The following is a 14,241-nucleotide window of genomic DNA, read 5'->3' as shown; positions in this document are numbered from 1 at the left end:
CACATGGGATGTTTCCCCGCGGTATACATAAAGCTACGCACAATGCTCCTTTTTTGCGTTAATAGCAACGGTCTTAACACAGAAGTGTCGGTGAGGCCGCACAACTACGGTGTGAATGAAGTAAGGCAAGCTACACCTTAAGAATGGTTATGATCGGGAGAAAATTTATTTTGGCCAAAGCGTATAGCCCTGAAGTCATTTTCATTTCAGCATGCTGAACACGTTTATGGCAGCTTAGATGCTCGTCAATAACCACACCCAGAAACTTTACCTCTAATACTCTTGAAAGAGTATGTGTAGAAAATTTAACGGCTAAATAATCATCCCGTGTGAGCGTCTATTGCGTTGGGTGGAACAATATATAGCTAGACTTAGTAAACTATTGTTGCAAACATTGTTGTAGACTATTGTGGGTCGTCTTTACGGATTCCAGATCTGCGCTGCAATGTGTGGCAACTATGGGACCTCGCAGCTTCCTCAGTCCTGTGGTCATTGAAATTTTACAAGTTCACAAGAAAGCAAGCGCACAGGGCCACCCTATCGTCTTCCAGTGGTTCCCGGGTCATGTGGGCATCAGCAGAAACGAGGACGCAGATCGAACAGCCGCAGGCGCACCAGTACACCCACCGTGTCCCCATCATCTTGTCTCGGCGGGATCGCCGTTACCTCGTCTCAAGCCTCACTGGCCCCACGATGCAGTCTCAATGGCAACGTGACATCACCACCCACTCTCTGCTTTACTCCGTTGACCCCACCATTGTCCCTTACTCTCCCCCGCCGAATGCCGCGTTCCTCTACCACAGTATTCCTCTTCCAAACACCTACTCTGTGTCGGCGTGTCCAGCCCCTGTTCCACGTGTGGTGTGCGCGGTGACCTCCATCACGTCCTCTTGGATCTGCGGACAGCACGAGCGCGAGCGCGCCCTCATGGAAACTGCTCTCCAACGCGTCGGACAACGCCAGTTTGACTTAGCCAGAATTCTCGGGCCATGGTCGGACCTCTCACATCAAATGCAAGGTCCACGAGTTAACGAATGCAACAACTCAGGGAAAAGAGGCGCTGACGCCAGGAATCGAACCTGGGTCTTCTGATTTCCGGTCAGATATGCTACCACTACACCACACCAGCACAATAGCATGGTAGCATATCTGACCGGAAATCAGAAGACCCAGGTTCGATTCCTGGCGTCAGCGCCTCTTTTCCCTGAGTTGTTGCATTCGTTAATTTCCGGGCGTATGAGGCTTACTTGTTTGTGTCGTCCCTAAGTGTGGTCTGCCTCGGCCAAATCTCGTTGTTTAAGTCTACGAGTTGTTACTGAGTTCCTCTCCAGCACTGGATTAATGGACGAACTCTAATAAGACACTTTTCCATCATCATCACTTTCTCATCCCTTCCACAAGCGCGATGGGGCAATGTACCGCCATAACGGCGGAGAATGACCCACCCAATCGTCATCCCATTTATGTGTGTGTGTAGACTATTGTTTGCAAAAAACTTGCAACGCATTTGTGTACGATACTTGTAATAATCTTCATTTGAAAACATGAAAACTAAAAGTAATCTATGTGTGCTCGGCCAAAACATTATCATTTGAGCTAAAACGGAAAAGCTTACTCCTTTCTAAGGATTCCGTGCCACTACATCCAACGCGCCGTTACGTCCATCGTGCTCTTACATCCAAAAATGAGTCGTTACATCCACCCTGCTGTTACATACAAACGACCGTTACATCCAACGAGACTTTACGTCCATTTCTGACCGATACATCCATAAGTCAGTACATACAACGAGCCGTTACATCCAACGAAAAACCATAAACAACGAGCTGTTACGTCCACTGCCCCATTACATCCACAGACGTAGGGAAGTGTGGGACAGTGGTTCCAATGCCAGCGCAAAGAACGCAGGTGTCGCTGAATATAGACGCGTGTGTGAAACCTAGATGCGAACGCGGTACCTCACGGGTACTTCTTTGAATAGGGAAAAACTAACTAAATAAAAAGAAGTGACTTGTAATACGGATTGACATTGATTGGTTCATAGACAGCTGCTATATTGGTACAACCACAAAACGAAGGTCGTTAGGGTATGAGGCATGTTACTGAGTTCCCTATTTCTCCCTATTATTTTTTTCGTCAACATCAACATCAACTGAGTTCTAAGCAATGCGCATGTGTGGAGCAACGCGCTTATTAATAAAATGTTAGGTGTACAGCAGATGTTTTTTTTTTTTTTTTTTTTTTGTATTGTCAACGGACGGCACGTTGAAAATAGAGAAAATCGCAATGCTGCGTCTGCATTCCGGGAAGTTATCTCTGTCGCTCCTTCGTTGTCATTTTTATCGTTCGCTGCCTTCGCGCCATTCGTTGTCGTAAAGCCGTGTTGGTGCTTTCTTACTTATGATGCCTAGTCCGGCCGTGCTGCCAGGAGGTTCTGCCTGGGTTTCCCCCGACGATCACATGCCGGTACGGTTTCCTTCGAAGTCGGCCTAGGACGCGCGCTGTTGCGTTGGTCGTGACGAGCGGTCCGCCCTCAGCGAGGCCAACTACGGCAAGCAGAATATGACACACACGACCACCAGCTTTTTTACCTAATGCGCAACTATATTATTTCGTGAATATTTTGAGATTTGGGGATTTCAACTTGTGGACCAACCCCGTAATTTAGAACCTGACCTAATTTACTCTCTCACGACAGCAACTCAGTCCGTTACTTGTGAACATATCAAATCATAAAACAGCGTAATTTGACGGACTCTCACGAAAACAAAAATCATCATCTCTGTTTTTCATCATCCCATCATCTGTTTGTGTAAGAGTACTGGGGTAACCAGTTCGACGTCGTCGAAACTCACATCCCCATTTTTTTCTTTATCACATTACATCACATCATGAAAACAAACAAACAAAAACATTCCGAGGATACGCCGCGAAATATGTGTTACGGACTGGCTGATTCCAAAACAACATCGATGCCATATTAGTTAGGACACGACCGACATGTCCTGAAGCCGCTTATCCATCGAGCATTTACATCCAAAAGATCACCAAGTCTACGGTGCGGTTACATCCAACGTGTCGGTACATCCATACCGTGCCGTTATAGCCAACGAGCCGTTGCATCCAATGCGCCGTTACGTCCACCGATGGTTGTAACGGCGCGTTGGATGTAACGTCTCGTTAGACGTAGCGACCCCAGACCTTTTCCAAGGCTTGCATAATACATCACGAAAGAAACACTGTCCAGCTGGACTTTGCATGACCTCGTAATATTGTTGCGCACTGCAGAATAATAACGCAAACACTCAGAGGCGTGGAAAGCAAGCGTTTTTCTTCTCCTTTACACTCTCTCCCTCTCCCACTCTCCCCCAAGATCCGCTTCATGCACTGTGCTCAAGGAACCGTTTTCAAAAAGGCGTTGTTGCAGTTTTTGTCTGCGGAGGCTGTTGAGGTAAACATCGGGTGAGGAACCTTATCGCGCCGCGGCGAATGTTGGTACACGGTGGGACTGTGTGTCGTGACTCTAAAATAGGCTGTTGGATACGTCTCCTGTCATTGTTGCACCGCGGTTTACTTTGTGCGCAAAAGATGGAACTGAGTTTTGCGTGTTTCGCTCCCTGACGAAAATCAATAGAGGGTGTAATATTTACGCTACTATTTACATCACAATGACCACAGTATAGAATAGCCCTGCGCGGACGGGCTTCACGATTCGCGGTGCCTGTACATTGCGACGTTTCTGTTTGTGAAAAACGAAGCCGTCGTCTTCAAAGCATTGAGCTCGATCCTTGAATTGCATGAAATCGTTAAAAGTGGGCGAAGTCTCCTCATTGGTTGGCAACAACGCAACAAGTGGAGCGGCTGCTGATTCTATAGTCGTCGAAGCCTTTGGCCTATACATGTTTAGCGCTATCATCATCATCTCTGTTCATCTCTGTTCATCATCTCTCATCTGTTTATACTTTCTGTGTCTAAGCGTACTGGGGTAGCCAGTACGAATTCGTCGAAACTCACATCCCCATTTTTTTTCTTCTTTATCACATCACCATCAGCATCTACAGGGTGTCCCAGAAAACGTGTCATTGAATTATAATAAAAAAACTACACCACCTAGAGTCATGCGGTCAACGGCATTTGTTCTTACTGGCTTTTTGCCACCTCCTCATGTGAATGTCGTGTAACGTAAGTTTAATTGTGTAAATTTTTGCGAACTGAACTCGGAAATTTGCCTAGTAAATGTCACTTTTTTACCCCACCAATGTGAAGAGCGTGTCTAATTTACTCAAATTAATGATAATTGACAGGGATATTCAGGAGCTATCCCGTCGGAAAAAATAGCCGAACATCATGCTCTACGGAGGTCGCACAGAATAGCGCACGATGAATTTTTCAGCGCAATCTTCGTCAGTCCGACGAAAGGAGGTTGCAAACCCAGCCCACCCCGGCATCGCAAAAAGAGATAACGCAGGCATGGCTTATCACGTCCGATTTTCGCTGGGATAATGCTTTCCCTCTCCCAATTTTAGGAACACTACTTTTTCTACTATCACTCTTTGGGCTGGCTTCTGAACCTCCTTTCGTCGCACTGCGAGCGATGGCGCTCAAAAAGACATCGCGCGTTATGGTCCGGTGCTCCGAAAAGCATGATATTCGGCTATTTTTTCCGATGGGATAGCTCGTGAATATCACTGTCAATTATCATGAATTGGAGTGAATTCGGCACGCTCTTCATATTGGTGGGGCAAAAAAGTGACCTTCCCTTGGCAAATTTCTGAGTTCAGTTCGCAAATATTTGCATAATTAAACTTGGGGTACATGACATTAACTTTACAAGGTGGCAAAAACCTAATAAGAACAAATGCCGTTGACCGCATGATTCTAGGTGGCGTAGTTTTTTTATTATAATTCAATGACACGTTTTCTGGGACCCCCTGTATACTCGTGATGCTGGCTGCCTACACTCTTAAAAAAAAACAAAGAAAAACGGTGTCTTGTAGGTCCTTTTTGGGGCAGTACACCCTTGCCACATATAGCACTCCATTCCGGGAGTGTACAATTACTCTCAATTGCCCTCATTAAGGGGTCTCCTCACTCCCTTCATAGCTATGAAAGGAGTGGGGAGACTCCTCAGGGGGAGTGATATATGTAGCAATCTATATGTAGCTGAATCTTCCAATGAAAGGACTTCCCCGAAGCATCCAAACCACGCAGGACAAGCTACATTCACTAAATTGCGATTATGCGATATTGGTTCTCTGGACAACGCAAATTGCAGACACTGTCAACAAGCTGAGACAACAGTGACGTGAAGAAAATGAGGTCCTGGAGAAATACCTCGTACTTCAAAGCAGCACTCAGCACACAGAAAGAACACGAGCGACACAGACACTGCTTAGAAATACGTCGCGCATACGATCCATAGAGATGACACGCTCCACGACATCCTATATTTCCAGATGATTTCTATGGAAGCCAACAGTGAGAGGCCGGTCTCCTGCCATATCGACCACGTTTTATATGTTTCGTTTTTGCATGAAGTAATTCTATATTGTGTCGCTAAAGATATAAAACACTGTACGCACACGTTATTGTTGAGGGTATAACTAACGTTTGTAGAATAATCGATACCACTCTGATTTTTGTTTATACTTTTGATATAGTGACGATGCTTTAAGTCCTGTTTCTGAGCAGGTCGTACATTCATACGAACCTATAAAAATGATTTATTGATTGTTAGCTAAACATACGAGGCAAAAACCGATCACGCCCACACTTTCTCTATACACCCACGTTATGTACCTCCTTGTGATAAGGACTTACTGGTGCTTTTTGGTTCTTAAATGAAATATCTTATGCACAATGTTTGAAAATTTTGAAAATACGCGTTGCAGCCCACTTTCTAGAGTGTATGAAATATCTTGTTACATTGTACGTAATAAACATTATATAGAGCACCTCCCATGTCACCAAAATCCTGTTTGAGTATGCACACTCTGCGGGGTCGTGTTTTCAGAAGCTTTCGTGCATACCTTTATGATTGCAGTCTGCAACTTAAATGAATATTTGACATATTTCACGAACGTGGCATACTAATTCGTGCACTACGTGGAAGACTCGGCACAAGGTCGCCTTGTGTGTCGTTCTAAGTCAAAGAACCGCTCTCTTATAGCAGAAGAAAGTATGCGACTTTCAACAAAAAGATGAGTTGAACTTGAAAACTCCCGAAAACTCCAATTAACCAGTCGACCATCAAGTTACACAATAAGGGGGACGACAAGCACTAACGTATAGCACGCGTATGTTGGACACGCAAAAATCATTCAAGCACCGATAACGCAAACACAGACATTTCTTTATTCCGTTCCCAAGCTCTCCATCTTGCGCGTCAAGCAGGCGTGTATGACAGGCACGACAATGTCGAGGTACCATCACTCACCTTATATGACGGTCTCCGTGAAAGGATGGTCGCTTTTCAGAACCTGCCGGCTATTTGTCTCGCGCGGGCAGTGCATTTATAGGTCGCCCCGCTCGTTGACCACCACTCTCCCTTTTGCAGAATGTCTCGCTAAACCACGTCCAGCCACCGCGGTAGAACGTCGGCGGTGTACTAAGCAAAGCCTTGATGGCTCTGACTGGACTCTCGAGGTACCTGAGTACGTCCATAGCCCTCCTACTTTTCTGCGGCACCCTGTGTCGTCCTCCAAGTGGAGAACGGCGTTTGAGGAGGGTTAAACGCCTTCTGCCAGATATCATATCCAGCCTCGCCTTGACGCCCACGTTCAAAACGAAGGTCCTGAATGCAGGTTCTGTCACGGCTACGTACGGTGTGTCTTTCCCATTCGAGGTTGAATTCGACAGTTCGGCGGTGGGAAATGCGATGAGCGATGAGTCCAAGGAGCCACCTAAGCGGACGATCGAAAAAGACCGTATGATGGTGCTGAAGAGTGTGGAACAGGCCCTGAACAGAGCAGGGCTTAACGGTACGGAATGTGTGCTTCGAGCCATTTGTGAAGCGGCTGACGAACCACTTCGGCATGATGGGATGGTCGGCGAGATGCTCAACTTCATACTCAGGTGAGGCATTTTCTTTTTGCTTATGCAAGCCCGAGTACGAGAGGGGACCTCCAATGAGCGAAGTGATTGGTTATTCTGTAACCAATCGCTGCGTTCTGTTCGAGGCTCTACTCTGCAGCTCTTGGGATATCGGCGGCTTGACAGAAGTACACCCATGGACTCAATGGGTGTACTTCCATGGACTCTTGGTGTGCATTCGAGCCGATGCCTAAAAACCCACATTTTTTATCTGATATTTTCCCCGTGACCGTCTAAAGTCTTGTAGTTGCAGAATATGCAAAAACATCGATGAAAGATGAAAGTCACTGAAAAGGTTAGCCAGCTGTAGGGATCGAACCCACATCTTCTGGATTACCGGTCCAGGGCTAAGCTAACACGCCTCTCCAGTGACTTTCGGGGTGCGTCATCTGAAGGGACGACAAACCAGCCACTCACTCTCACTCACCCTCCTTTCACCCTTATTTTTTGCTCACTCATACACACATTCATACGACGGCCCTTCTAAGTTGTTCCAGCCTCAGAACATCAGTTTCTCTCTTGCAAAAACATGTTGCATTAGTTGCGTGGTGTCGATGTTGCAGGACTCCAAAGTCAGCCTCACAGCCACATTACGCATGTCGCGGAAGGGATCGGAACCGGAGCCGAAACAGCTAAAACCCCTTACTTTTCACCACGTGCTTTTGACTTAACGGAACCTATTTTGTCACTGAACGAAACTAGAACGACAAAAAAAAAAAAAAAAGAAGAACAAGAAGAAGAGGAAGATGGAAGATCCATTGGTCGATCTTTTGGAAATGCGCTAGCACAAGCCTTTAGTTCGTTCTTGTGCTTCCTCCTTCCTGTTTTGCTTGTTCTCTGTAATTGCTTGTTTTGCTTCCTCCTTTCTCTTTTGCTTCTTTTTCCGATGCATTTTTTCGGTCCCTCCTCTTCTCTTTTTTTCGATTCTTCTTCTTTGGTTCCTACTTTTGTTTCCTCTTCTCCTTTGTTTCTTGCTTTGGTTCCTTCTTTTTCTTCCTCTTTTTTGCATTTAGGGGTTCCTGCAAGCGTTTAACTTAAGGAGTTCCCGTAAGGCGTTTCGAAAGGGCTATGCTGACGCATATCCAAGGGATCCACGAATGGATGTTCCTAAAGTTCTTTTGAACGCTTGCGCCACCCTAAGTGACGACCCGGAGGCGTCGTTTGGTAGACGTGGTTCACACATGTTACTCGGTCAGCGGAGACGAAACCTTCGGGGACGGCAGAACGGACAATGCACAGAGAACGCGTATCAAAGGCGAACTGGATGTCTTTCCCATCGTCTTGGTTGAATGCTCCTACCAAGACGACCCCCAGCATAACGCAGTCCAGCGTGTGGTTTACAGCGGTTGCCGCTTGCCTGTGTGTAATACCTGTGGCTGGAGGTACGTGGCAACGGCGTTGAGATCTGTGGGAAGGCGTACGTCACAGGACTCGCCGTATTCGTGAACGTTGCTGCGGATCTCTCGAGGTGTAACGCTGATGCCATCCTTAGCGTAGATGGCAACTCCCGGCTTTTCGGTTGCCGGGACGTTCGATTCCAGTGATGTAGGAGAAGCTCTTGATTTTGTATGGGGCACGTTAGGATCCACTGCATCCTCTGAGAGTCTAAAGTCAGAGTCTAAGTCTAAAGATAAGATAAAATTCGCGTGTCGTTTCGCGCTGTCTTCGTTGTTTCGCTGCTCCCGTGATAGCCTTCTTCTTCTTCTTCTTCTTCCAATGAGAACCTCTTTGATTCGTCTGTTCTCGTCCTTCCTTCTCGCTTCTTTCTCGTGCTAGCATATCGACACCGCCGTTTTACTTTTGACATGCGCCTTCTAATGCTAACGTAGTAAAAGAGAAGAGGTGGAAAGGAAAAGAATCAACCGAAAGAGAAAGGAGGAAGCAAAACAAGAACTCCAAGAAAACAAGCAAAACAGAAAGGAGGAAGCGCAAGAACGAACCAAAGGCTTTTGCTAACGCATTTCCAAAGGATCTACCAATGGATCTTCCTAAAGTTCTTTTCTGTTTCGTTCCGGCTTCGCTGAGCGGTAAAATAGGTTCGGTTCAGTCAAAACTAAGGGTTTTAGCGATTTCGGTTCAGGTTCAGCTCCGGTGCGTGATGGGGCTGGAAGGCTCGCTTTGGAGCCCTGTAACTTGGACACCACGCAAATAATGAAACATCTTTTTCATATTCTGCAACTACAAGCCCTGAGACGGTCACGAGAAAAATACCAAAGAGATAAAAGATGTGGATTTTTGGATTTGTGGATCAGCTCGAATGTATGACCTACTTTCCGAGTTTTCCCATCTTTGCGCGGCTGCAGTGGGAGACACGCTGAACCTACAAATATCAAATTCATATCACCGAAAAGCATATTTCACGACGAACAAGATTATATATTGGTCATCAGGAACTTTTCAACAGACGCTATACCCAGAACGGTCCGGAATACAACAATAAAGTGAACGACCGGCCAAGTTTGCCATTTTTTATATATACTATATATATAAAGATGGAATTTCGTAGAGCACCTTTTTACACCTCTGTCCACTGTCCTGTACATGGACAAGAAAAAAAAAATCACAGATTTCTTTCGGGCGTCGCGTCTCCACCAGAGCAGTCAAAGTTCGTAGAAACGAAAAGTTCGATAAAAACGAGTTCCATCTCTCTCTGTGCACTATTATTATTTTTTCCTCGGCAACGAATGGACATAGAGACTTGAAACAAACGTCTTCGTCACCTAGAGATGTTGGCAAATAACATATACTAGTTCATCAAGCAAAATCTGAGACCACGGCCGGGCCAGCCTGCCTGATCTTACGCAGAATCACCCGCAGGGGGCACAGCACTCATTCTACGTCACAAGGCCACGTGATTTGGAGGAGGATTGGAGTAGGTGCCGATCGGCCCGATTTCCTGCCTAGATAAGCATAGATAAGCCTCCGTCGGCGTAGGTGACGCGCGCTTGAGGCGCGCTTATTCGGTTTCGGCTCATTTGCGTAGCAAGCAAACACTGCTTGTATCTTGAAGCAGAGAAGCATTTCGAAATCGCTGACAACTGGAATAGCTTTCGACTACGACGGTCTTCAATCCTACAGGCTGAGTTTTTTTTCCCTGAAACTCGTTAATCAATCAGTTAATTATCGGATTTTAGTTAATTAGTCATCGGACACTGTTGCGACCGGCTAGGAAAGTTATGTCTGCCAGGCCAGGTATGTCAGACGCCCAAACGGCGTATCTGGGGCTCTCATAGATTTTCAATTAAAAATCTGTGGCACCTAAAAGAAAGAAAAAAAAAGACACCCGCCTGTATGCATATACATAGTACAACCGTAATAGACTAGCCAGCCTCGAATCCCTTGCGTGATTTTCCCTTTCCCACGCACGTTAAAAATGCACAAAAAATAAACCAACATCTTGCCGTACACTCTTAAAAATGAACTTCACCACATAGCACGTTCCTAGCCAACCATCACCCCGAATGATATCGTTATCTGCCCTGGTTTGTTGAAAACGGTAGGCGTACGCCTTTTCTGTGACAATTATGAACAGCATAAGTATCACAAAAAAGGCGTACGCCTCCATTTTCAACAAATCAGGGCAGATAACGATGTCATTCGAGATGATGGTTGGCTAGGAGCGTGCTATGCGGGAAAGTTCATTTTTAAGAGTGTATTTTGAACGCTTGAAGGAACCAACACGTATCTACGTTTTCAGTTCTATAGGGATTGACTGCATGTTTCGAGATGAACTTACTGGCTGTCGTCTAAGTTCTCTCACTAACCTCGGTTTCTCCAGCTCTCTGCCCTGATAAAGTTTGAGTTGAAAATTTCGTTTCTTCTTTTCCGCGTCCCCCTTGCTTTCGTTTATCTGTCTGTCTGTCTGTCTGTCTGTCTGTCTGTCTGCGTGCGTGCGTGTTTCAAACACAGACAGACAGACAGAGGTGATGATGAGGTTGGGCATCTGCATTGGCGTCAATAACCTGCGCCTCTTTTTTTTTTGTTTGTTTACTTTGTCGTTGTGTCGTACTTCCTTACACACCTGAAGTAAGTCTCGAGGACATTTCTTTTAGATGTAGCAGCTTTGGAACAAGGACGACACGGATAAGCAAACAGCGAAGAACAAGGCGAGACGAGACAAAACCAGCAATCAAACTTTAATACACCAGGTACAAACTAAAATGCAGAGAGACAAGTGAGGCTGAAAGGGGGAAAGGACAATGCAGCATTGTTCTACTTTCCCCCTCCCTTTGCGGTTTATATTTGTACCAATGGTATTAAAGTTGTATTGCCCGTTTCGAGTCCGCCCTCTGCTTTGCCGTTTCGTCTTTTTCTCCCACCAACTCCTGAAACTCGACCAAGAAGATGCACACCACCCATCTTGCATGCTGTCGCTACATGGTTGTACGGAGTAGATCTGTCCGAACGAAGTGTGTTAATTCGATTATGCTACATCCATGCAACTTCATCTTCTACTACCCCCCTTTGCAATCTCATTTGCAAGGGATCTGGCTGGCCATGATGTCAATACATATATATATATATAAGTTGCAAAAAACAGATTTTAGGGAAGTTACAAACACTAGTTTATTACAAATGGAGACGTTAAAAAGTAAAATGGGCAAGGGGTCGACGTTTAGACAGTGGCACTGTCTTCGTCAGGACAAAAAAAGTTTTTTCGTTTTTTGGCCTTCCTGGCTTCCTGGCCGTTTGATAATCCTTTTACCTCACCCTATATATATATATATATATATATATATATATATATATCCCTTTGGAGCGTTGTTATGTGGTATGTAAGATAGAGTTTGTGTAAAAGAGGCTACCTCCATAGATAGTTATCTTGCTTGATGACAATAGACGCTTTCACGTAACTCTCATATACCTCTGATCGCTTGCGGTGGAGTTCCCGGTACGGAACTGTTTGAGGCGTGATGCGGGCAAGCTTGCGCTTGTGCCAATCCTACAATTCGCAATACGAGTGCTGTTCCCGGGAAGATCCCCCCCCCCCCGTAAAATCTGACATAGCAGAAATAACCCAACTAATATTGACAGACAAGATAACAACGCTTTCACTTATGTTTCGCATATTCGCACCTTCTACTGTTTCCGATCATGCCGGTAGCCCACTTCCAATCGAAGATAACAAAGGTTGACGATTTTCATGGATTGGTTACCCTGATGTTGGCGCACCTGTTATGCCGCTTGTGGCCGCCCTATCCTATTGTGCATGAAGCTGAGCCCAACATGCTGCCCTACGTACTGCAGGGAGGCTTCCACACCAACACTGTCACAACCCAATGGCACTGTACGCGAGAACAACCTGCAATCTTCAGTGGGATTCTTGAGTCTTCGTGTTCGTAGACTTCATATTCCAGGAAATGTTTTCCTTTATCTAGCTAGTTCATACCGGCAAGCTTGCTATGTGTTTTTTTTTTTTTTCTCACAACGATTTTCTTTTAGTTTGTGCATTTGAGAACAGTACTTTCGGTATTCTGCGAACCAATAGAAAGTTTGGTTCGCAGATTACCACAAGTACTGCTCTCAAATACAAACTATTTGGTTATAGGTGTTCATTCCCCACGTCCCTACCAGCAATGGGGTAGAGTATCTCCCCCGGCGATGAAACTCCCCAATTCGTTCGTCGTCTCACCGTAATCATTCATTCATATCCCACATATTCACATCACGTTCATACTCATTCATATCAGGTAATCACCATATTCATTCATCATCTCACAATAAAATTGTTGTTGTTGTTGTTGTTTCGTGAGTGTCCTTGTGCGTGGTGAGTGAATACACCTCCTCGTTCCAGGGTCCCCAGTTGCTCAGAAGTCGACATGAGATATGCAGAAGCTGGCATGCAGAAGTCGAACAACTGTGAGAAAATATACAGCGCCTGTCCGTATTCTCTATTTCGGATCTACTAAAAGACTGGAAAAAGAAAATAAGAAAAGCGCTTCGCGCTTATGTTCTGTACAATGTACATTGTAGCATCTAATAAATATTTATTATCGACAGCAAACCAACCGAATGTTTTTTTTTTTTTTTTTTTTGGGGGGGGGGGGGGGTCCATTCTATATACGGGATTTTGCTAAGCGATTCAACCGCTCTCAGAAGCTTGTTTTCGGCCCATTGTCGTTGTCATACAGAAATATTGAACACCCGTTATATTATTATGTTACTTTGTTCAATATCGAATGCTGCCCTCAAAGAGTAGCATCGGCTTGCGTTTCATGAAAATTATGTCATCATGCCTCCACGTCGTCGTGCTCGAGATTTCAAGAATTTCGTGCTTTAAACAGACACTTTAACATGAGAAGATGACATTCGCCTCTATTTCAGCAAAAACAAGTTTTTAAATTATCATCACGTGATACAAATGGACGAATGAACTGAACGTCCTTCAACCTATATGACCATGCGCATCTGGTAGAACACAGGTTACACAGCTTAGACAAAGAGCTCCCTCGGTTCGATCGATGTATGTTCCTATTGATTATTACATGGAATTGCCATGGCATCGCCGATACTAAAAACATCGCATAACTGCTTAAAAAGTACTACTCATATCAAATACACTTAAATCTTGAAATATAAACCAAGTCGAAGACTCTAGATGAGGTCAGGGTGTCGGTGCGAACCGAAACCGAAAACCGAAAAAAAAAACACGCTATTTTTGTACGAACCGGAACGGAATCGAAACCGTATACGTTTTCTTCGCTCAGGAGGGAAACCGAAAATGTATCTAACGGTTTTCGGTCCAAGAACAAACTTCGCCGGTTTGGACTACGAATATAGGCGAATGAAGCTGACGTCGTGTGTTCTGAAGTCATGTCATGGATACTTGACGACGGTTGCGGTTACGGTGGAATATATGTCTGTATACTATTACCCTTAGGCTCCCTTTGTAACGTTTTATCGTTCGCGCACATAGATTTAGAGGTACATGTGACCGGTTGTGACTCTCTACCAATGTGCCGTAGTGTTCGTTTTAATTTCATCCGCCCAAACTCCCCTCAACTAAACAACAACCCACGGGGGCTGCGTAACGGCTGCTCTATCGGTAATGTCACGCAACGCGTCCCTTGTCTGAGAGCAGCGAAGGCTGCCGAAAGCGAAGGTTTACCGTCGCGAAACTGAAACCGTATGAACCGTATCCGCGAGGGC

General features: G+C 45.3%; 1 protein-coding gene and 1 non-coding gene across 2 annotated transcripts; one reads left to right on the top strand and one right to left on the bottom strand.

Annotated features, from left to right (window-relative positions):
* Positions 1–1,058: 1,058 nt before the first annotated feature.
* On the bottom strand, positions 1,059–1,129 carry Trnas-gga (transfer RNA serine (anticodon GGA)). Its single transcript has one exon. It is a non-coding gene; the product is annotated as a tRNA-Ser (tRNA).
* Positions 1,130–6,622: 5,493 nt separating this feature from the next.
* Positions 6,623–7,078, top strand: LOC135365711 (uncharacterized). The gene has a single exon (XM_064598740.1). The coding sequence runs from the start codon at positions 6,623–6,625 to the stop codon at positions 7,076–7,078; it is 456 nt and encodes a 151-aa protein (XP_064454810.1).
* Positions 7,079–14,241: the final 7,163 nt, after the last annotated feature.

The sequence above is a fragment of the Ornithodoros turicata genome, chromosome 1 (assembly GCF_037126465.1).
Source record: "Ornithodoros turicata isolate Travis chromosome 1, ASM3712646v1, whole genome shotgun sequence".
NCBI classification, from domain to species: domain Eukaryota; kingdom Metazoa; phylum Arthropoda; class Arachnida; order Ixodida; family Argasidae; genus Ornithodoros; species Ornithodoros turicata.
The sequence above is the reverse complement of the archived record's forward strand: the minus strand, read 5'-3'. Positions and strand labels throughout refer to the sequence as shown.